The sequence below is a fragment of the Gadus morhua genome, chromosome 1 (assembly GCF_902167405.1).
Source record: "Gadus morhua chromosome 1, gadMor3.0, whole genome shotgun sequence".
In the NCBI taxonomy this organism is placed as follows: Eukaryota; Metazoa; Chordata; class Actinopteri; order Gadiformes; family Gadidae; genus Gadus; species Gadus morhua.
In genome coordinates, this window is record NC_044048.1 from 18,591,710 (window position 1) to 18,612,428 (window position 20,719).

At 42.4% G+C, this 20,719-nt stretch overlaps 3 protein-coding genes across 3 annotated transcripts in view; 2 read left to right on the forward strand and 1 right to left on the reverse strand.

The window, feature by feature from the left end:
* bltp3a (bridge-like lipid transfer protein family member 3A) overlaps nucleotides 1-7,293 on the reverse strand; it is a 20,581-nt gene extending 13,288 nt beyond the window's left edge. The window contains exons 1-8 of the mRNA XM_030362035.1: nucleotides 7,030-7,293; nucleotides 4,397-4,559; nucleotides 3,735-3,773; nucleotides 3,425-3,516; nucleotides 2,832-3,021; nucleotides 2,361-2,501; nucleotides 1,686-1,856; nucleotides 1,217-1,397 (exon numbers count right to left, since the gene is read on the reverse strand). Of these exons, the coding sequence (XP_030217895.1) occupies nucleotides 1,217-1,397; nucleotides 1,686-1,856; nucleotides 2,361-2,501; nucleotides 2,832-3,021; nucleotides 3,425-3,516; nucleotides 3,735-3,773; nucleotides 4,397-4,559; nucleotides 7,030-7,073 (1,021 nt within the window). The 5' untranslated portion in view covers nucleotides 7,074-7,293. The remainder of the gene's footprint in view (nucleotides 1-1,216; nucleotides 1,398-1,685; nucleotides 1,857-2,360; nucleotides 2,502-2,831; nucleotides 3,022-3,424; nucleotides 3,517-3,734; nucleotides 3,774-4,396; nucleotides 4,560-7,029) is intronic.
* Nucleotides 7,294-7,777: 484 nt separating this feature from the next.
* ilrun (inflammation and lipid regulator with UBA-like and NBR1-like domains) lies at nucleotides 7,778-12,010 on the forward strand. The gene is made up of 5 exons (XM_030362150.1): nucleotides 7,778-8,053; nucleotides 8,965-9,119; nucleotides 9,231-9,428; nucleotides 9,543-9,868; nucleotides 10,068-12,010. The coding sequence occupies exons 1-5, from the start codon at nucleotides 7,896-7,898 to the stop codon at nucleotides 10,098-10,100; spliced, it is 870 nt and encodes a 289-aa protein (XP_030218010.1). The 5' UTR covers nucleotides 7,778-7,895; the 3' UTR covers nucleotides 10,101-12,010.
* Nucleotides 12,011-14,002: 1,992 nt separating this feature from the next.
* On the forward strand, nucleotides 14,003-19,466 carry LOC115547571 (SAM pointed domain-containing Ets transcription factor-like). Its single transcript, XM_030361896.1, has 6 exons — nucleotides 14,003-14,330; nucleotides 16,727-17,153; nucleotides 17,520-17,717; nucleotides 18,208-18,243; nucleotides 18,444-18,578; nucleotides 18,896-19,466. The coding sequence occupies exons 2-6, from the start codon at nucleotides 16,745-16,747 to the stop codon at nucleotides 19,072-19,074; spliced, it is 957 nt and encodes a 318-aa protein (XP_030217756.1). The 5' UTR covers nucleotides 14,003-14,330; nucleotides 16,727-16,744; the 3' UTR covers nucleotides 19,075-19,466.
* The last annotated feature ends 1,253 nt before the right edge of the window (nucleotides 19,467-20,719 follow it).

Genomic DNA, 20,719 nt, shown 5'->3' on the forward strand with positions numbered 1-20,719 from the left:
CTAGTGTCCTATGCTGAATATCTTAACCTAATTTATTCTTAAACCACAGCTCACATGACGAGGACAGGCAGGCAAAGAGAATAGACAAAGGGAGGATGAATGGATGGATGTGGCTTTAAAAGGTCCCTTAGACTAACCTAGGGCCTACTGCTGAATCAAACCGACACACACGATCAGAGTTTTAATGATAAAGAGGTGATAACAAAAAGTATATTTAAAAAAGGGGCTGATGGTCCTATTTGAGAGCCATTATTTGAGTAAATGGCGTAGTCATCTGTCAGCTATAAGTGAGTAAAATGTGCTATTATATCCAGTTTCCATTTAACTGTGCCTGCCTCTGTGTGAGCCCATATAGATTTTACATCATGCACGGCTCCTTTCTGACCAATCAGGGCATTTCCTCCCTGATTGGTTCGGGGAATCGATTTTGAAATGCAGCACTTGGATGTAGCTCTCTCTCTTCACAACTCTCAAATAAGGCTGGCCTAAAAGTAAAATCTTTTTTTTCAAACTAGAGGACAATTATCGATTGAAATCTCAATTTCTTTCTACTTTCCTCCAAAAAAAATACTAAAAAGTACAAAATATATGGTCCATGGTTTGCAGCATCTTAATAAACCAGTTTTTTTCTACTGTATAAATGGGGAGAATATGAGCACAATAATAGTAATATGTCACTGCATCTGTGATCACTTCCACTTCACTACAGCTGAAGTATACCCCCTGTTCGAGGAATGAGGAATCTACATCATTATGGAACATCTAACGCTGTTAATGTGATTGCAAGTGGCTGGTTTTAGCTCACGTTCTGGGAAAGGGGAGCACTATGGCGCCCCTAAAAAGAGATTTAAACATGTTTATACGTCTCATATGCTCGTCGTCAACATAGGAATCCATGCCATTGAAACACCGTTAACGCTGACCATAATTAAGAGAAAGACAGGCATCAAATCTTTTTGTGACAATGAAGAGCCTGTCAGTATGCTCTTCAACTTCATGACCACGGGACACCGGAGGCGAGGTATGAGGGACCCACCCAAAGAGGAAACAGCGCTTTTCTATAAGGCAAAGTCTGGAGTATCGAACTATTTATAATATCACGAATTTACGCGTCAGGCATTTCACAAACCGTAGGAAAGTAAAAAATGCAAATGAATCAATTAAAGCGAAATGCATCATATCTACAGTACCTATTTTGTTCAACGATCGAGGGTACCTGGGTCCATGGTGGAGCTGTCGTTGCAGATGTGCAGGTCCAAGCGGGAGATGAAGGTGTGGTAGGAGGACTCCTTGACGTCGTACTGATCAAAGTACTGACTCGTGTTGTTGGGGGTGCCGCCGGCCGCAGGCGGGGAGTCGGTCCACAGGGTGTGTATGCCAGGGGAAGGTGGGGCAGTCTGCAGAACAGACACAACCATTATTATAGGTCTGGAAATACACTGAAAATCCAACAACAAAGAAATATAGATCATTAAAAATGGGACTTTACATTACAATAATCATATTATCAATCAGTCTTATTTATATAAAGTTGCAATGTAACCTTTTTCATGAATATTATTTTTTAGTAAATGGACTCATGAGACAAGAAAAATAGATGACAAGACGCCATGACAGACAGGTAACATGAAGAACCACGAGACACGGGAGAGGGGAGGCCGGGCGGAGCAGAGGGGGAGGAGGACCTGGAGGGACTCGGCCGTCATGCTCTTCCTCTGCTGGGCCGACTTCTCCATGGCCTCGCTGAGGGACTTGGCATAGTGGATGATGGCCTTGAGCTGGGAGTCGGTCAGCACCCACAGCAGGTCGTCCAGGATGAACAGCAGCTTGGAGGCCAGCACGTGGCAGTCCTTCGCCTGCACCCATACGGCCACACAGAGAGAGCAGAGGGCCTTTCGTCAGATGGCTGATTCAGATTGTGTTCACGGGAACGGCCATGTCTAATGCAGGTCAGGTTGTGCCACTGAGTTGTATGACAAGTTTATGGTTGATAAACCAGATAAACATGCATTTAAGGTCTGCTGAAGGTCTTGAGACAATTTAGTGGTACACCTAAAGTCAAAGGTTGGGAACCAGTAGCACAACTGAGGTTCTGGTAAACACTGCCGAGATGCCAAATCAGAGGCAGGCATCGACCCCCCTCTTCACGATGAACAGGTTGGGAATTAATCAGTTCAATAATTGAATGACAGCATGAATTATTAAAAAGGCAAAAACCTGACTTGAGCATGTGTACTGACTACAAAGTAAGCAACACAAATGCAGCAAATGTAGAATCCTTCTAGCATTTGAAAACAGCCCTCTCATGGTGGGGGGGTTTAGTAGGAGAATATCGTGGGTTATCACAGAGCAGGCCTCACCCTGCGCTTGAGGGCGATGCGGATGCGTCCTTGGTTGGTGATGAGGCGTAGCGGCGTGGTGCCCAGATCCTGGTCCTCGCTCTCTATGGCGTCCATCTCGATCCTGAGGCTCTGCCAGTTGATCTCCTTGAAGGTCAGCACCTGGGGCACAGAGGCGGGGTCACCTGCTGCACCCCGTGACTCGTTTGCCAGATCACAACAGGCGCACTAACATCTTAACCCGCGGCAAAGGGGGGCAGCAATGCAATTCAACGCATTGCCGTTAAAGTGGATTACTAGGGCTTGTTCAGGGAAGACCGATGTCAGAAAACAGTCGGGTCGAGTCTGCTGATTATGACAAACAAGAAACAGTCGGCCCTAATGCAATCACTTCACTGAGTCTGGTGGTCTCTGCGGCAGAGCCCCGGGGGGGCTTGTGACCGCTGGTCTGTCAGCTGCAATATAGCCTGCGATGGGGGACGGTTGGCCTACCTCTCCCCTCTTTGGGTCGGTGATGCGGGTGTAGCGCAGGTCGCTCTTCTGCCACTTGGGGTTGAGGCTGTTGCCCTGCAGCTGCCACAGCTCGAAGGAGGCGTGGAAGGCCCGGGCGTGCACCTTGATGGTGATGGAGTTGATGACCACCGACATACCCTCCACCACCTTCTCAGCGAAGCCGTACTCGCTGGGTGGTTGGACGGGGGGGGAACAATGACAGGTCAAGGGGTCAGTGATAGGGCTGGAGCATCAGAATGCGTTGTTGGATTTTTGTTGGCGAGCCTCCGCAATATTGAGAGTTGTATTACTGTTCAATTCTAGACCAACGGTTCATATACCCTAACCTAGGCTAAGGAAGACAGTTCTGCATGAGAAAATCTGCGGCATTTTCAAACACAAAAAACAAAGTTTTCCCAATAATGACAAATCATTTCCCAATGACCAAAACAAAACATTACTACAACCAAGCTAATAATTAATATCCTCATACTCCTATGCTCCAAAGATGGCAGCAGTCTTTGCGATTGGACGCTGCGATGTACAAGCCGTATACAATTACAAATCTTATTTAGAAGTCACACTTCATATACCTCTGGCCGGCTGTAATGGCGATAGGGGAGGGGCCGTTTGGGGGGCGGGGCTCTTCACATGTCCTCATCTCTACCTCCACTTTGTCCAGGAACTGATGACATGAGTGACATGAAACAGACCAGCAATTCAAGAACCCGCAATGAAACAGTCCATTGTCACCTGCTTTTTATACAACACACAGTCAAATAAGCTGTTGACGGGGAAACGTCAAGACATTGTAACAGAGACACGAGAAAAGAGATTGAACATTTCAGAAATTAATAAAGATCCATAGAAGACAAGATAAAGACAATAGGTCAGCATTCCTACCAGGCAGATGGGGCTTGTCTTCAACTTTGTCCATTGTATCTAAAAAAAGACCAGGGAGTTAAGGACAACAGAGTCAAACACAAACACCGGCTTCAGCATTCTGTCACTGCGTTCACCAGCGAGTGTTCAGCACAGCAAGTACCCAAGTTCACCCACAACTGACATCCCCTAAGTGCCAACCACAACCACCATGACACCTTATAGCGTTATCTGGAGGTTTAACATTGTGAGCCCCTTCACTGCTACCGATTATTGTGAATAATAATAATGAGGCCAAATATTTTGAACATTAGTATACTAAGATAAAATATTAAAGGGATCAACAAAAAAATCAAGCTGTCCCGATTATAGCCCACCTATGATAACCAGTCCATCCAGATTTAATGTTGCTCTTTATACGTCCACGTGGTAGGTTGTGTCTTGATATCCTCAGAAGTATAGGCTTGTTGTAAGCTCTGCTCACATTCACAACAGCAACATGGACACCACATGTTCTCCTATCTGAACATAACACTCAACTACCGCAGCGCTGTACCACAGCAGTACCAGTTACATCCTAACCACTCGTTGTGATTCGTTCAGCTCTGTACTGAAGAGGGAGGGGGTGAGCCTCACCCCATCCAGCTAATCCTGAGATCCAGTTTGACTAGCAGCGGACATACCCTGATGGCAGCCTTGTTGCAGTAGACCCGTGTGACGGCAAGCCAGGTGGGCAGGTCAAGCATGTTCTGCAGGACCTCTTCATCCAGCTCCAGGTTGGACAGCTGGCCCTCCCCCTTCAGAGTGCTCAGGTTGATCTTGTCCGGGGACAGGTTCTTGGTGAACCTGGGATGGGAAACAGCCGGTGGGAGGAGATTAATAGAGCAGAATAGCAGGCTGACTGTAGGTATGTTTATAGAGAGGTCTTCGCCTCGATATCTGATTAAAACTGCTTCATTATAAACTAGAATTAAGGAGGAAGAAATAATATTGAAGTTTAACTATAGCTAACTAGATTATTCAATTACGCTGAGGACATGAAGTAGTTTATGTCTATATTTAACTGAGGTTATGAATCGTTGCAAGATCTGAGTCTTTCTGCCCAGTGCTCACAGTTGTGGGCAAGAATAACCCGGTACTGCAGCCAAATGAGTCATTCTAGTACGCTGGCAGCAGCCTCTGGACCAGATTCCCATCAGTATCTGGTGTCATATTTTGTTTTCAAATACTGGTCAGCAAGAATAAGCCTAAGACCTTCTATTTATGATTGTATCAATTCAATAGACGTCATGTCATCAGACAGGTGATTTAAAATAAACCCAATGTGAAATAAATTACAAAATAAACGCACCAATGCAAGCAGGGCTAAGTTGTAAACTTTGACTGATATTTACTGTCGTAAATAATTAGTAATAGTATTATTACTGTAGTAAATATTCATATTTTTAAAGGATCTTTAACCATCTGTTTTTAATTGTCTGTGAACTTTTACTGGTATTGGTAAATCCAGGTTAAGTAGCAGGTAGACATTTGCATACATCTCACGCAGCCAAATGTGGCCGTGCAACATTGTTCAGCTCTGAGGGAGTGAGAGCAACTGAAAATAAAGATTACCACCAACAATTTTAGACCAACAACAACACAACCACACAAAAAGCCCATGCTTAGACCTATCAGTGCTCTGATTGCTAGAACAATAATGTAAATTAGAACCCATGTTATTTTATATTTCTGGGCCAGTCACCATAGAGCTTCCAATATAACTCCCATTCAGCAATTTAGCAAATAGTATGGCTGGTTTGCTAACGCTTTGTTGCGACACTATTAAAGGCTGTGAAATAAACCCAGATGAGACTTAATTTAAGATTAGCATTGCTTAAGGAATAAGAAAATTCCATGGCGTATCAGTGGCAGTAAATTACAGACTCTTGCACAACAGTAGTCATGATCCCAAGCCTGCATTCGAATTAGGCCTAACAAGAGAAGCAATATCTAACTAGAGTGTTTAACACTGAAGCATGTCAGCGTTCGGGTGGATTTCTGGCTGTGGGTACCGTGCATGTAGCATGCATGACGTAATATGATACATTAGAAATGAGCCGTACAGCAGCGGGTCATGGGGTCAACCACCACAAAGAAATTGTTTCCTGATGGCAGGAGTGGACTGCATGCTTGGGTGAACATGGAAAAAAGAACTTTTTCTTGGCTGAATAAGTAATATTAGGTGTTACACAGAGAATTACACAGAATTACATTACAAAACCAGGTCAAAGGTGGGCTGTTGCCAAGGAGCAGATCCAATAATGGAAGGGACAGTAGAGCAGAGAGACCATCCCTTGATGAAAGGTAAAAAGTTATATGTTTACTGTTATTAGGATTATTATGATTTATTAGGATATTGGCAATACCACTGAAATGTCTGTTCTGTAGTAGGTGGTCCCATATGTAAACATGGCAGGCAGATGTTATTTACTCCCATATTTGATGAACACTACTTTGCACTGTACTTTCTAAGTGTGTTTTGTTGATTTCCTCTTGAATGAGAGTGAATGAAATTCAGTCTACCCAACCCTGAGGCAAATAATCGCCACACTTGAGATAACGCTAAGGATGAATGTGCTATTTTTGGATTGTGTTTAGAATGCAGCTATTCATCCATCGCCCGAGATCCAGTTAGTGCACTTTTCATATTATACTGTAGATGTAGTCCAACTGGTCCAATCCAAGAATGTCCTATAACCCCTTCAAACGTTTTGCAAAGAATGGCCGAAATATTACAATACAGGATTAATAAACCAGTATGCTAAATGAAAATGCACGAAACTTTTTAAATATCTGTCAAAATGGCACTGGTGTTTAATTGTACATGTTTCAGGGCTACAGTTATTGTAAATAGCCAACTTTATTCTGCAATCCCTTCAACATTGTCGGTAAAGATTCTTAAGCATTGAGTGTGTCTCGGTCTTCATGTCTGATTTCTAGGTTCATAAATACATAAACGGGGGAATTCACTGCCACATTTTGGTCCATCGTCGAACAGAAGCGTAAAATTGTTGCTTATATAAAAGTGCCACACTAAATGTTGACTCTGTTGACAACATGCTGACCCCTGTCTAACTGCCCAGTCCTCTGTGTATTATTTTTAGCATCATATAATATATGAGGTTGTTAACTCGCCATCTTGCGATTGAAAAATGCAGGCTAGACACTGAACAGCTACAATAAGGACATCGTCTGTTGAGTGTTTGCATTTTTTGGCGATATAGCAGCAAAATCAACGCTAGCTAGCTAATGCAGATCCAGAGAAGACACTTACCTGGACAAATGTTTCAAAATCTGCTTCTTGAAAATCCCAGCCATTTCTTTGTGTTTTTGTTCAGACCCCGCTGCAGGGCTTGCGACTAAATACACGAAACGACAAATTTCACTAACTTAGGGGCATCTGGAAAATTGTACACAACGTTACACGTCGCATCTTGGTAGCCACTGGCTGGCACCGCTGCTCGCTGCCCAGTTAACGTCAGCGTCGACCCGCCGCCTACCGCCATGGTCCGGGCGGTCCACTCCCATCCTTAATAGTTTGACGTGAGGCAAGCCCACCGCCACCGCCGCACGGCAGGTGGCGTGGCGCCCCCTGCTGGGCACTACAGGAAGCACAGGTCGTATAGTCCAATTAAACTAACTCAAATAATTCGTACTGTTATTTTTGCTACTTACTAATAACTATTAGTATTAACGATGAACCGAAAACACTGCGGAGGGGTTGAGCTTTTATGATTTTTAATTTAAATACAAATCTTCAACAAGCACTGGTGTTATGTTCTTCTAGGTGTTTGGTTTAATCTTTTTATATAATGTATTGCATTCCGCATAAACATTGATAGTGTTGGTTCCATCTAACCCTGACATGCTCCATCTTACCATTAGGGGCTACACACATTCATCATCCCTTTTATATCATTTTATATAGTCGTATAAATTAATGATAAATAATTGAAAAAATCTAGATCAGCAGAGGGCGTATTTTCACTTTGGGGTAGAACTCTCATCCTGGCGCATGCGCCTTTAGTACCGCTTCATCCTGGAGCATGCGCATTTCCAGTGTTGTTGAGTTTGTTATGACAAGTCGAGGCCTCGGACTAAATTAGATAATAGCCCCGTCTCTGTCCTGGGAAATCCACGATGGAGGACATGGATTTGGACCTAGATCAGGACCTAATGCAAAAATTTAGTTGCATGGGTACCTCAGATAAAGACACTCTGATCTCGGAGTTTCAGAGACTGCTCGGGTTTCAACTCAACCCCGCGGGATGCGCCTTCTTCTTGGACATGACCAACTGGTGAGTCCGGGGACTTCCTGGGCCTTCCCGGGTGTGTTGGCTGGACGCTGAAACACAGCGAGCCGCCGAGAAACTCCTCGCCCCAGTTTCACTGTTGAACCCAAGAAATTGAAAGACCCAGTCCTCCGATGTTACACTTTAAAGCGTTGTCAGGGTGCTTAAATCCACGCTGAATGACAGCGTTGACACGATACTCTGTTAGCAGGTAGCGACGGTGGACTCGTCCTGGGTAGTGTGTTTTCGATGGTATCTTTTATTTGAGGCCATTTAAGACGACACCGATGGTTGTCATTGTTCTAGCTGCTCTCAAAAATTTGGATAGTGACTGTGGCAAGGCGTTCAATAGTTCACGTTGTCCAACCTTAGCTTGTTTTACTGACTGGTCTCGTCTTTAAAAACGGACGCTAACAGCTACCGTACCGTATGACGTAACCACACAGTTAACCAGGTAGCCTCGTTTGGGGCTGATATGTGCATCTCATCATGTGAAAACACGGACAATATGTTGCTGTTAACGTACACACGTAACCACGTCGAGTGATCGAACAGTAGTACTCGTTTTCTGTAGCGAAAGAGAAACTGGTAGTACCAGTAATCACGTGATGTGGCTGGTCGCGGAAGGGCCTTCAGCCGCTGCTTTATGGCCTGGGCCCAGTCCAGCCATTGCGAAAAGAAGATATTACGTATCGTCAACGACCTTAAACGTAATCCTTAACATAAATTCTATAGAGGATCTCTGATGCACGATTGTAAAAACTTTACATTTATTTATAAGATTGGAACTATACATATTATCCCACAAATATGAGCACCCCAATGAAAACCAAATGCATTGTTTTGAAATCATATTGTTTTCACTTACTCTTAATTGTTGCACATTTTAATAAACAAATTGGTCCCTTCCCTTTCAGGAATCTACAAGCAGCCATAGGGGCATACTACGACTTTGAGAGCCCCAACATAAACGCGCCATGTATGTCCTTGGTAGAAGATGTGACCATTGGTGAAGGGGAGTCTGTTCCACCAGATACACCATTCACAAAGACATGGAGAGTACAAAACACAGGTAGGTCAATGGTAATAATGGCTCCGGTTCCAGAGGGGTTTGCTGTAATACCGGCCAACCATCTTGCACTTTACTTGAAGGAACAATATTTTTCTTCTTATGCTTCTACAGGTGCAGAGTCATGGCCTCCTGGAGTCTGCCTCAAGTACGTGGGAGGGGATCAGTTTGGCCACGTCAACATGGTAATGGTGCGGTCTCTAGAACCCCAGGAAATGTTTGACGTTAGCGTGCAGATGCACAGCCCTGTGGCTCCTGCGATGTACCAGGGCCAGTGGAGGATGTGTACGGCTACCGGACTCTTCTTTGGGGGTAAGATCCATAAAATCCCCATGGTAAACAAATGTTTCAGATCTTTCTATGCACCTGCATGTGTGGCTGTTATCCCTTTGCACATCCCAACACGCCGGTTGTCTCTCTCTCCAGATGTAATATGGGTCATCTTGAGTGTGGAGGTCGGGGGCCTGCTGGGCGTCACGCAGCAGCTGTCCTCTTTCCAAACGGAGTTCAACACGCACCCAAACCGCAGCCTGGAGGGGGACTACAACCCCTTCGCCTCGCCGCAGAAAACCAGATACCCCGGCAGCACCGACAGCGGTCTCCACGACGACAGTAGTCTGAAGGACACGGGGGAGCCCTGGGAGGCCACTCCCAATCCTCTGCAGCAAGATCAAAATGGACTGTCGCACAATTCAGTGAATATAGCAGCCAACAGTCTCCAAAGCAATCTATCAGTAGTGACTTACAACCAGGTAGGTCACCCCTGTCATAGCTTGTCACCATGCATGGAATGATGCATCAACCACAGCACTGTCAGACGAAAAAGATGCTCCTTCTGTATATTCAGGGATGAGAAGAAGCAAGATTTCACACTTCAAAATACTAAAGTCTGTTAGTGTGTCTAGATGAGTGAGACTCTTTTAGGTGAACTTGCTGTGTTTCTCTCTGCAGGGCATACAGGGACCCTATCCGTTTGGGCACTAAATCCCCCGGTCGAGAGCCACTACACCTCTGAAGTCGAACTCACCAAGGCTTTATCTGTAGCCGGTGGGGAGCCTGGAGCTTCACAACAAACACTTTATGCAAAGTCTCCACTTCAGCCAGTGTAGCCCCAGCGTCCCACTTCAGCTACGCTGTGAGGATCCAGAGGTCACCGCTCCTGACATACAGCTCAACCAACACCCTCATATCCACTGTATGCATGAGTGAATGCTAAGTTAAAACAAGAGTGCTATTGAGAGTCTTGGTGAGAGATGCTGTTTTGAAATCTTTTTATTTTTTTGTTGTGATCAGAGTGCAGAAAAAACTTTTGTGTGTGTGTGTGTGTGTGTGTGTGTGTGTGTGTGTGTGTGTGTGTGTGTGTGTGTGTGTGTGTGTGTGTGTGTGTGTGTGTGTGTGTGTGTGTGTGTGTGCGCGCAACATGAAAGAGGCATTGGAGGAAAAGCCATTTAAATTTGCCAACTGATTCTTTGGTTTCTGCTCTGACGTAAAACCTGCTGGCTGTAATTCTGAGATGATTTAGCCAAACAAAATCTGTGAGCTTTCATGGCCTCATTTTGTCGACGATACCATCCGTTTTACTGTTTACTTTGTATATCAATTCTTGTGTACACCTTTTTTTTTTTTTATGATCTAGACAATTTGCTTAGTACGGGTTATTTCTATAGAATGTACCTTTTTTAAATAATTTCATTGCTCTATTCTTTTCTTATAACCTTTTAACGTGATGAAATGCAATTTTAAGACGCTCCACTAGGGAGAGCAAGATATCAACGTTTTAGTCCAACTGAATTCTCCAAAACAAGGGATTTCCTCAACACCCAAACAATGTAATGTTTTCATCTATGTTCAAAAAGCAACTATAACAAAATCATTTGAATGTGTCTGGGGTGACATTTTTAGCCCGTTTTCAGGCAATAAATGTGAAGCAGCTTTGCCTAAACTGAAACTGAGACAAAAGCTTTGATGAGCATTCTTTTGCCCAATCTAACATATTTTAACTGAGCCTGAATAGGTTAGTATTGAATACCTTAATGCATCAACCAGAATATAAAGAGTTTGTCACGGGTGACTCTCCACCTTCATCACATTCACATGCATTCTGTTAAACCACATAATCTTGGGAAATGGCAGCTTTAAATATTTCTTTCAATTGAAGCGGAATGTATTCAGTGAATGTAAAATAGGCTGAATTGTTTGTAAACATCAACGATCCAAAGTATATTGATAAATTGCCTTCAATTTCCTTTTTTTCTTACTCTAATTTTGTCCCTCAGTAAGTCTTTCCTAGGGTGTTCCATAAATTGTAGGTTTGGAAACACAGTTAGCATTCTCTTCTAGACTACATCGCTTATTATTCTTGTGCTTTAATTGCACTAACCGTCAGATCTATGCACTGAGTTATGTGGGGGCCCCTTTTGCCAAATAGGCCCCATTGTGGCATGTTGTTGTTCCAGTAGGCCTACACATGGATCCTGAGGGCTTCATGCAGCCGCTAAATAAGTATTGATTGACAATTGAAATAAACCCTCTTTCCTAGAGAGCCTAATTTCATTTGGTTGCAGGCTAATTTTGCCCCAGGAGAAAAGTGATCTTAAATCTTCAATACCACAGACGCCTCGTCGTTAGGAGTGCTTATGGTTGCTGTGCACAGAATAAATGTATAGTTCCTGGATGTAAGGGTGAACCATATTCATAAAACATGGGATTGTAAGGACAATGCTAAATTCTACATCTTAAAAGGAGATGGGGTTCATTGGTCTTCATTGGTCAGATAGTGTAAGAATCAGTTGGCATGTGTTGGACTGAAACTGGCCACACAGATGATATGTGCTTTTTTTTCTCTCCTTGTGTGTTGGATGACAGTTTGTAAAATTAAATTATAACTAAAATGATTGTGTCTGATGTGATATGTTTCCTCCTACAAATCCAATTGTTTGGCTTGTAACAAAGAGGTCACAAGCCAGAGGTTTTCTATTGTCATTTAAATTGGAGTCATGCATCATTTTCCCAAGATGCACAGTTTCTGTTTAAATATATAGGCATATGCAGAATATGACCAAAAATGTCAAGTGCTATATGAAGAGCCCATCACGGTTTCACCAATGTAGCTCATCCAATAATCCCTAAAGGCCTATGTGCCCCGATTTTAGAATATCTTCTCATTTAGATATTATTTAAAAAAATACACATATACACCAGTCAAGTGCAAAACAGAAACGCATCTACACAAATGTCTGTCCTAGCTTCATTTTTTTATTTGCTTCCAATTGATCATATCTCCTTCAAATTGTGAAATAGACTGCTGTTAGCTCTGATACACCAGTGTGGAGCATTGTCTTACGATTCAGTGGTTAGATTCTCGAGTTTCACAAAATTGAAATTGAAGATGGGCCCAATAATCAGGTAGGCCTAGGTCTAGTCTCTGGAACATTAAGACAGTATAACACTAAAATCGACACATGTATAAGGTCTTGACACTATTTTAATCTGGGTCAGGGGTAATGTGCCCCAAATGAGCATGAAAGATTCAATGACATAAAATTAAAAAATGAATTAAGTATCAGCCTACATAAGGGATGACTACAAGTCTTATTGTTGTTTTCTTCAGTTAGCATGTAATTATCAGCAAGTTATTTATCAAGTCCCATATAAGAAGCTTGGTTGTAATACTGGATACTAATCTTACTTTTGACAAACAGGTTAAAACCTATCTCTACTCTATTGCCTTTAATTTAACCTTTATTTTACCTCATCTTTATCTCATCTTTTGGTTATTTGATCCTGATTGATTCATTGCAATGTGGCAACTTCTAACCTACATTAGCATTTTTATTACTGTTATTATTATTACTATTGTTTTTCTTGTTTTTTTATAGCACTTTGGTCAACTGCTTTACAAATAAATGTACATTACATTTACATTACATTAAATTACATTTTACTCAACAATAGATTTCATTCTATTTGTTGATTTCTGTTAAGTATATTTATTGCTTTCATAATTTGCATGCAGGCTACAAACTGCTCAGCAACATTTCAACACTCGTGGGTAAACAGAGCTCTTTAGGCTAACCAAACATTGCACTCCTTTTATCCCACCGACTCCTCCCTTCCTTCTACTTTCAATATATGTCTCTACAAGGAGCACAATTTGTGACGCTGTTCAGATTGGCCCTGAAGTCTGCTAATGCAGCTATAAATACCCTTGTGTGTCCACTCTGTTTAATTGTTGGAAGTGGAAGTATTTTCCACTATTTAGATTGAGAACAGGTTTAGAAAATATAATGAGACCAATTATAATGGCAACTATTGACCTAAAAAGAGCAATATAGCCCTCAATAGCAAGTGGATTTAAAGATCATATATGTCTACAGTGGAAAGGTCCATTTAATGACAGGTGGAGGTTATCAAAGATTTGCATCCAATTTGAAACTCACCAGATTCAAATATAAGATTTCTGTCTGTAGAAATTACATTAAATGTATGTTATTATCCATCTAATCATCGGTTTTCAGTGAGCTAATAAATCCGGGCCGTTTGTTGTGAACACATCAGATCTTTTCACACTTACACCAACATCATCCACTACTATTCCTTGCTATACAGCCGCTGACACCTTGTTTCTCTCAGGTATTATTAACAGTGTCAGAAAAGAAGCCATCAAAGATGTGAATTATTCCATTTTAATGGTCCTACAAGCACAGCCAAAGGAAGCAAACACCCCAGCATCCGAGTATGAAATCTCCTTTGAGTACCGAGGAAACTTCAGTAGGAACCTTCAGTAGGAGTTCTCAGTTCATACATGGCCCCAGGCCAGCATAAAGTAGCCATTTAAAAACCTACTAAATAGGACACACCCTTTTGTTCAGCATTGATACGTCGGTGTGACTCTTTTGTGAGCCCAAAAGAGTTTCTCTCACTTTCTCTCAGAGAGAGACAGAGTGAATGAGTGAAACTGGAGCGAGAGCTTCAAATGCAAGAGCAGGATGATGATGAAGGGCTGTGCTTCCAGTTTTTTTTGACCACCTCTTCTGCACAGGGTGATACCCTGCCAGGCCTGACATTCACAAGTCTGGGCCTATTCTCAACCACCCGTCTCCTCTGGTGGAGGACAGAGGACTGCTCGTGAGGAACTCCCTCCCTGAGGCGGACCTGTTGGTCGTGGTGTTGGAGAACACACTGCACATCCTCTGACCCTGACTACTCAAAAAGGTGAGCTTACATGGCCTTTTTACTTTATTTTTCTGTCAATATTTTTTCTGTCATTGTCTTGTATTCTCCTGATTATGTGATTTGCTAAAAAAAATTGTAGTCGCACCTATATCTGTGTTGCATTTTTTAATAACATAAAAAATATATTTAATTATGGTAACATTTTATGGTAACACGAAAATCCCCACACAAATGCCAAAACATTAGCAGAGTTCATGAAAAGAACAGTTGTTTCCTTATGATATGCATCAGAATGAAGATTTTTTTTTTTCGATACCTTGCTTCCTTCATATTTGTCATAACTTTAAAATGCATGCACACACATAAACACACACGCATGTGCGGAAGTACACACACAAAAACACACACACACACACACACACACACACACACACACACACACACACACACACACACACACACAGACACACACACACACACACACCCGAAATAGGCGTGTATAATAAAGATTAAATTAAAAGGTGTGATATCAATGTCTGCTTTTGTCCAGTGAAAAGAGGAATGCAGTGAGCAACAATTAGCCAACAATTTTAGAATCCCATATCAGTTTGGAAAAAAACTAAAAATGACTCATTTTCTATGTGTACACATTTTAAACAAAGCATGCAAGAGATTAACACGCTATCACTCTCTCGCTCCCTTGCTCTCTCTCACACACACACACACACACACACACACACACACACACACACACACACACACACACACACACACACACACACACACACACACACACACACACACACACACACACACACACACACACACACACACACACACACACACACACACACACACACACACACACACACACACACCTTGTCATCCTCCAGCATGGCAGTTAGCTTAAGGTGAAAGACAGCCAGAAGAGCAGGTTTTCAGAGTTTCAACAGTTCCTGCCTCCAGGAAATATAGATGAAAAGTTGAAAGGGAGTTTTAATAGCTTTTATTTTTTAGATGTACTATTTGAAGTATGAAAAAAATATAATAGACATGGTTGGTTTTGTAGAGAATTGATCTCTTGATAATCTAAATATATTTAAATACACCTAACCGTAAATCTGGGAGGCATTTCCAAAAAACGGAAAAGGTTATAAATAGATTGCACAGCCTCAATTAAAAACTTTTTATGCGAAGGTTTTCAGGTTTGATATATGTCACTTAGTTTTCTTCAGTTTATTTCAGTCCAGGATTGAATGTTATGATGCTTGTGACGACCAGGGGTAACAGTATTCTCAAATAACATCTAATTGTTCACTTTCAAATCAGCTTGCAATAACTGAAATACACCCGAAAAGGAAATTGAAAGGATAATACGTTTAATAATTTGGCAAAACAACACACCCAAAACTAAATCAAGGCAAATAGATGACTTTGTACAGGCTGATCTGTTGTCATTGGCATTGAACTATAGGGCTGCTAGCTGCCCTAGCTATCTGCCCTAACCATCTGCAGCAATTCACCAATTAACCAATTAAGTCTCCCAGACACAAACGACAGAGAAACCAACAAAACAGTACAGCGATGGGAGAGGAGGGATGAACAGAAAAGGTTACAACAAAACTAGTTGGAACAAAACAAAATACAAAAACACATTTGCTGGTACTGATACTGCCAAATATATTGTGCACACATCATTCTTCTAGGCTTGCCATTTGTTTTGCTGTCGTTGGCGGAAAGTGCTTCATCATTGTTTGGGTGTTTCATTGTAATTGCTGCATGTGAACATGCAGCTTTGTTGACCAGTTCACCACGGCGGTACGGTATCGCTCAGTGAGCAGTCTACTCACTCCGCACCAAGAACGAGACAGCTCCCCACCCTTTCCTTGAGATTCTGGTTCATATCAAGTCATAGTGTCAAAGCCAATTGTGGCTGCACTTTCTTGGGACAATCAGTTAGACATACAGTAATCCCTTGAATTTGAATTGTATCAGCAATATTTGGTAGGATTATCAACGTGTATTGTATGTACTTACTCGATCTTAAGTACATGCGTATTTAATGCAAAGTTCAGGCAAACAAGCCGTATGCAATTATATTAGTGACATTAAATTGACCTATTCACTTCCAAGTACATTCCCACTGAACAAGCACCGTTATTCAAATGTAAAGTTTATTTACCTACTGCTCTTTACCTAAATCTATACATTGATGGTGCCAGAGACAATCGAACCAGTGTCAGGCTCCACAGATACAAGGCTGCTATTGAAATCAACAAGCTCAGCTGTCAATGCACCGTGACTCACTGCATGCACCTTGCAAACACTGCCCTCATCTTTCTCTTCTTCTTCTTCTTCTTCTTCTTCTTCTTCTTCTTCTTCTTCTTCTTCTTCTTCTTCTTTTTCTTCTTCTTCTTCTTCCTCTTCTCCGCCAGTGCCACAGACACCCAAGCATGAGGAGCACAGTGTGTGAGCAGATCGGGAACACCCCGCAATTCCCCAACGTAACCCCACACCCCCACACACCCCCCGACCCCGAGGGGACCTGGCACGACCCGGGGGACGTCAAACCGTCTCGCAGTCTACTGGGACTACCGGAGCTGGGCTGGCCGGACATCTTCCAGTCATGCAGTGAGGCGATGGACGCCGAAGACGAGCCCTGTCTTCAGAAGGCCGCACCCCACAGCCTGAGCCCCGCAGAGGCACTGGGGGAGGTGGTCCACAGCAGTCCCAGCAGCAGCTCTCCCTCACTGCTGGACGGCCAGGCAGAGGAGGGCTCCCTGGAGCAGGTGCAGACGATGGTGGTGGGAGAGGTGCTGAAGGACATCGCCACGGCCTGCAAGCTGCTCAACATTGAAGCAGGTGAGGAGGGTTGTCGCGGTTTCCAATATGACTATGTGTATCATTTGTATATGAAAGTAGTGATGAATGGAATAGAGCTGGAGGGGAGAAGGATTTAAGTGTTATTAAACTGTATTAGCATACCGCTGTTTCATTCAATTCAACTCAACCGTGCTTGTCAAGAGCAGTTAGTGGTCGACTGCCTGAAGAAGCCACAAATCAAACAAGCAACTCCTTTTAATTATATTTTACATAGAAGTTGAAGGCTAAATTAGGTAACTCACGAATATCTAATATTTTTTTCGCAAAACCTGCTTTGCCACATAAGAGGTTCTAACTGTGAGGGAGGATCACCTCCATTAACCTCTGTGTTGTCTGTGTGTGAAGATCCCCTGGACTGGAGCTGCGTACACGTGCAAAAGTGGCTGCTGTGGACGGAGCACCTCTACAGACTGCCCCAGTCGTGTAAGATGTTCCAGGAGCTGACGGGGAAGGACCTGTGCTCCATGAGCGAGGAGGACTTCAGGCAGCGCTCGATGCAGTGTGGGGACATGCTGTACGCTCACCTGGACATCTGGAAATCAGGTAGGATGCTAATTTGCGGCTTTAGTCGCATCTTGTTAAGCCGAGTTAGAATTGGGAGACTTAAAGCTGCTATGGGTAAGAGTGAGTATGGAGAGTCGTGAAGAGCAAGAGTAGAGGGGAGCAAGATTTTGAGACGATCAAAATAACATCCCCTCCCTTGGATCCCAACTTTTCTCAATGCGTTGGTCTTTCACCTGTGATTGAATGGCAAGTTGGTTCCCCCAAACCAATCAGCAAAGAGAGGCCCTGATTGATTAACCTTTTTTATTTGGCTCATACAGAGGCAGGCCCAGTCATATAGAAACACAGTGTATTTCAATTATTAATGGCTTGCAGAGGGCTATGACATTTCCAACAAATTAACCACAAATAATAGCTCTTCAACCTTTAAATGGCATTGAAACAAATATGATTGTTATAATTCACAACGTCAGTATTTAAATGTGATGGTTTGGCACTTGATCACTTACTCTGTCCCTACTCTCTGTAGCTGCTGGTATGAAGGAAGGGAGAGAAGGCAAATCCAGTAAGTAGAAAGAAAGCTTTTCCTGGGGCAAAGTCTAACAGCTAGGCTTTGTATTATATCCGTGATGAATTGCAAAATTGAACTGATAAAAGTGTGCGATAATAAAAACCACATGCATTCAAACAATGATGAAAGTTGTACTTGCTGGGCGTAAAAATGATTTTCCATCATGTCCCTTATCTGGGCGCCATTAATTGCAGGTGGTGATAACGCGTGGTCAGAAGTGGTCTCTCACTACCCCAGCCAGCCTATCCACCTGTGGCAGTTCCTCAGGGAGCTGCTCCTCAAGCCCAACAACTACAGCTTCTGCATCCGCTGGATCAACAAGGAGAAAGGTCAGTGGCTGTAGAGGAGACGTTGGTCAACTGATGGGGATTTAATATGAAGGAATTATAAATAATAATTCTAACCCTAGCTCTAACCAAACACTGTAACACTTTGATGTAAATTGACAGCGAAATTCGAACAGTAATCTAGTACCTTACTGGCAAAACTGCTGCAAGTACTTTACTGTAATTTTACTGTGAACATTTTTAAAGTTTAACCCTAGAATATAATATCTATACTATATTTACAAAATAAGAACCATCTATAGAAAAGGCCCAGGCTCTATACACACAAGTTGAACCCGTATTGCTTCCTTGCCCCACAGGGATATTTAAGATAGAGGACTCAGCTCACGTGGCCAGGTTATGGGGCATCAGGAAGAACCGGCCAGCTATGAACTATGACAAGCTGAGTCGATCCATACGCCAGTACTACAAGAAGGGCATTATCCGCAAGCCAGAGGTTTCCCGGAGGCTGGTGTACCAGTTTGTGAACCCTGTATGATAATGTCCAGCGGAGCCTCAGAAAAGGAAAACAGGAAAGGACAAAGGAAAATAACTCTTTCTTATTTTTCGATTTTAAAGACTGCCTACTAGAAAGATATGCACTCCTGCCTGTTTTGTTATGATTTTTTCAATCAGAATAATGGGTTGTTATTCTTTTTACTGTGTTGTACTACTCCCTGATGAATGGCACTTGGTTTTTCTGTTGTTTTTTCTCCCCCCTTTACCTTGTGTTACCTTGTGTAGAGGGGAGGGAGATGTGACTCACTATATTTTCAAGCTCTAATTCCAAAGAAGGTAGGTATTTAGTAGATAGCCGTGCCTTGCACAATTCTTTTGGCTTTATATTTGGTCATTGTCTAAAACAATAAAGCATTTCTCAGTTCTCATGAGTAATCAATCACAGGCATATAATATATGATACAATGCAAATCAGATTTTATCCTCTGGGAATATTTCTAAGGACATGAAAGAAGCACACGGACACCATTGCATTTTTCAACAAACCTGTTTTCTCCTCTTAAACCAATATCGCAATATCCACAACCATAACAACAAATTTGATTCAGGTTTTCACTAATAATATTATCACTGATCATTATCATCTTTATGCATATTTGATAAATGAAGTTTGTGTTACATTAAGATGAACAGGCACTACACCAGTTAGGAGATAAAAGTACATCACTAACTATGAACATACATCTTCTTCTACTCTGCTAATATAGGGTCTTTACAACATGGACTGTTGTCACTCCCCCTTTGTGTGCATAAGGAAGATAATCAACATAAAAAAGCATTTACATATACACCTTTTTTACTGCCTCAACATAGTTAGGTTTCATTTTCAACTCAACACAGTTGTACAGTTACAATAGAATATAATCTTTAAATTACATCATCATATACAAATCTGACGGCGTGAGGGTGACGTCACGCCCTTATATGGTACATTGACAATTCCATCGTGATGAAATTCATACAATATGGTACTTATTATTTCATGTTTTTCCATTGTTATTTTTAATGAAACACTTTTACATGTATAACACTACATTTTGCCTGTATACTCAATCGCATTTTTTTCTTCTTTTTATATTTCTAGAACATGTACACAACTCATACACACTGGATGATGAAGATGACATTTTTTTTACCAAAAAAATGATCAACCGGTTAGTGTTGATAATAAATTTTGTGTATATATTTGTGTGTGTGTGTGTGTGTGTGTGTGTGTGTGTGTGTGTGTGTGTGTGTGTGTGTGTGTGTGTGTGTGTTCGATGTATGGGCATGTGTATGCGTGTGCGTGTTTGTATGAGTGTGCGTCTGTGTCTATGTGCATGTGTCCGTGTGTGCGTGTGTGTGTGTGTTTGTGTGTGTGTGTGTGTGTGTGTGTGTGTGGGCGTGTGTGTTTTAAGAAGATAGAGGAGAGGTTAGTGACAGGGGTTGTTTTTGCTAGGCTGGACAGCTACTCTAAGACACAGCTTGTGAACAGTCGAGGTGTTGCTCCCACTTTGCTAAGATCCCCCCACCGCACACACGGCTGACACACCTCAGCACTGTTGATTCCAGTGAAGTACGACCACTAAAGGGGCAACTAAATACAGAGGATCTCTCTCTCTCTCACACGCACTCTCTCTCTCTCT